The 3,140-nt window shown below is 49.7% G+C and overlaps 1 protein-coding gene across 4 annotated transcripts in view; it reads left to right on the top strand.

Annotated features, from left to right (window-relative positions):
• The first annotated feature begins 706 nt into the window (after window positions 1-706).
• Window positions 707-3,140, top strand: part of SLC31A2 (solute carrier family 31 member 2) — a 24,722-nt gene continuing 22,288 nt past the window's right edge. The window contains exon 1 of one of the 4 annotated variants that reach the window (XM_017875990.1): window positions 707-968. In XM_017875990.1, coding sequence (XP_017731479.1) covers window positions 963-968 — 6 coding nt within the window. In that variant the 5' untranslated portion in view covers window positions 707-962. Of the gene's footprint in view, window positions 969-1,011; window positions 1,345-3,140 lie in introns of those variants that run through there. The other 3 variants (XM_017875992.1, XM_017875994.1, XM_017875991.1) reach the window with 3 other exon arrangements.

The following is a 3,140-nucleotide window of genomic DNA, read 5'->3' as shown; positions in this document are numbered from 1 at the left end:
ATTTAACATGTATGTTTTCATTTAATCCCTGTGACATAGATTTTATTATTATTTTCATTTTATTTACCAGAAAACTGAGGTTCAGAAATGTAAGCTATTTGCCTATGGTCTCAAAGTCAACAGTTGATGGATATGGATGTGAACTGAGGTCAGCTCCAGGCTCAAGGTCTCTGCTAACACTGTCCTTAGCAAGGTTTCTCTGAAGAGCCTCTTTACTCATAGGCTGATCGGCAAAGGGTTACTAAATATGGTTAAGAATCAATAACCATTAAAAATCCCTCACCCTACAAGAAACCCCAACAAAAAACTGGAGCAGTTAAATTAACAAGCAATACACAGAAATGGAAGTACCGATAAGAAAATAGTTTACCACCCTAGTAATCAAAGAAAACAAAATTACATGTGTGTATTCCTTTTGGTTTATCAGATTGGAAAATATTTTTTTAAAAAAGAAAATGTAATTATCTTGTAATGACTGCATTAAAAATCTAGGACATAATTGACTTAATTTACTCCAAATTTGTTGCTACTGTGTTCATAGCACGGACTTTTCCATTTTCAACTCAACATATGTTACGCTTGGGGTAGTTTATTACAATGAACAATAAGCATTCTCATAATCGCCAAGACAAGCCAAGTGCAAAACAGGGAGGGCGGAGACAGAAGGCAGCAGGTGGCCCCACTCGCTCGCGACTCCGGGAACGCCAAGCCTCTGCCCTTAGGAACCTGGGGCGCCGCACGTGGGTGCCGGCCAGGGGTTGCGCCTGAGGCCGCCGACGTGGGGCGCGCGTGGGGACCACAACTCCCAGGCGCCCGCGCGCCGCCTCGCCCGGACCATGTGATCCGTGCCGCGCGGGTCGCGATCACGGCGGTGGCTGCGGCGGCGGCGGCGGCTGAACTGACTCGGAGCGAGGAGACACGAGCGAGCAGACGCGGCCCTAACGCCCGCCCGCGCGCTCACCATGGCGGTAAGTTCCGGGCGCTAGGGAGAGGAGGGGACGCGGGTGGGCGCCTGGGGCGGGGTCTCCTGGAGCTGCTGGGCACCCCGAATCCTCGCTGTCGCTGGCCCGGGGCTGGTGAGGGGTGTGTTGGCAGCATTGCCAACAGCCGGAACAGGGTTGGGGGGACGCGGCAGGTACAGGTTGCCGTGGCTTTGTGGTTTTCCTCTCTATTTGTCCCTCCTGCTGGGAGGCAGTCCGGCTAGGCGAGCAGTTACCGAGCGCCCGCGGTGGCGCGGCTTGAGAGTAGGGGCGCGGTGGCTGAAGACAGCTGGGTCCGGGGTCCCCAGTCCCGGAACTCTGGTCGGCGCCCTAGGGCGGAGGGCAGCGCCTTGGGAGATTCCAGGTAGGTTTCCACGAAAGGGAAAGCCCCGGCGCATTTCAGCCCGCAGCCCGGCGCGCACACCGAACGCACATCCCCGGCCCTACTCTTGTTAAGTTTGTAGCCAGATTCTTTGGGGAATAAAACAGACCCAGCCCCTTTCCAGCTTCCCTACACTTTCAGTCAGAAAACAGCGTTTCGGACAAGCTGTTTTTCTTGGTAGGGTTCACCTGGGCTGGAGAGAACGACAGCTTGCAAGACTCGTTCGTCTTTGAAGAAGTCATATCATTTTCTTCATCCCATGAAGAATGTCATAGAATTTAAGATACAGGAAGCCTGGGCAACATAGCTAGACTCCGTCTCTACAAAAATTAGCCACAAGTGGTGGCAGGCGCCTGTAATCCTAGCTACTCGGGAGGCTGAGGCAGGAGGATGAGGATAATTGCTTGAGCCCCGAAGTTCCAGGCTGTAGTGAGCCATGACCTTCAGCCTGGGCAACAGAACAAGACGTTCCCAAACAAACAAACAAACAACACACAAAACAAAAAACAAAAAAGATATAGGAAGTCTATATAGGCCGTTTAGTGAAATGATCAACTGTCCTTTAAAAAGGGAAATAGATGGAAAGCACTTGCAAAAGTTCCCCCAGCCAGTCAGCCTAGCACTGGGACCTTCATCTCCTTCCCAACCCTTGTTTACAAAAAAGGAAGCTTTTCTCAAAGTGTAAGTAACCTCAAATGAAAAAATAAAGAAGAAAACAAGTTCCAGGGATTGCTCCCTCCTTCACCACAGCCCCACCCTGAAAAAAGCACAAATCAGTTAAACTGTCAGAGGCCAAGATTCATCCCAAGGAGGAAAACAAGATTGGGGCCCTGCCCCCTGCCTATCTGACCACAAAGTCCTTTAATTGAAAACTGTAGCCCAGATCGCTTCTCTCAAGTGAGGGTGTGCTGATTTCCATCTTTTCCTCTAGCAAAAAGGCAAAGGTAGAAAGGGTTGAGTGACAGGTGAATCTTTGTCCCTCCGGGGCTTCGGACTCCGTGGGTACTTGCAGTTCTGAACATACCATACAGTTCATCTTCCCAGCTGTCTCCTGCTTCTCTGACTTCAGAACTGTTCTAGCCAACTGCTCTCTGGCCAGGGCAGGTGTCTCTCAGGCAGCTTAGTCCCCAGCACCCCCAGGGAGCCTCCACTGTGCCTCTCTTTCTGACCTACAACCTGTTGTAATTACTTGCTCACTTAAATGTCCCCCATCATAGACAGGTAGCTCCCTAAGGGCCAAAGACTTGTCCCATTCATCTCTGTATGGCAAGGGTCTGCACAGCCCTAGCACAACAAAAAGAAATCTTTCAAATTACTCTTACTGTTCTGTGGGGGTTCAGGTCTATGGCAAAACATGTCTGGGCTGTTTTGGGTTCCTAAGATAACTGGCCTAGGCCCAAGGATGATAGAAGGAAACCAGTTGTGGCAACTCCCTGACTGATTAATTAGCCACTAGGGACATTCCATTCATGCCATCTGCTTTACCAAATGGACTCAGAGAAGGGGTGATCCACAGGCGTCACCCCTACCTCCACCTGGCAGAGATGGTGCTAGAGGCTTCTGCTGAGGATGAGGCCATCTCCAGTGTAAATGGAGTTTCACAGTATTGTTCGTACCTGTTTGGTTTTGTATATCAATCTTGTGTAAACATTTTGCTATGTCAACAAATGTTTTTTGAAAGCCTAACAGGAGAGATCTCTGAGCAGTAGGACTCAAAATGATTTTTTACTTTCTTTTCGGTACTGTGTCAGCTTTTACATTGAGCTAGTGCCATTGGG

This window comes from Rhinopithecus bieti, unplaced genomic scaffold, assembly GCF_001698545.2.
Source record: "Rhinopithecus bieti isolate Rb0 unplaced genomic scaffold, ASM169854v2 scaffold_9997, whole genome shotgun sequence".
Classification (NCBI taxonomy): domain Eukaryota; kingdom Metazoa; phylum Chordata; class Mammalia; order Primates; family Cercopithecidae; genus Rhinopithecus; species Rhinopithecus bieti.
Note: the sequence above shows the minus strand (reverse complement) of the source record. Positions and strands in the feature narration are given on the sequence as shown.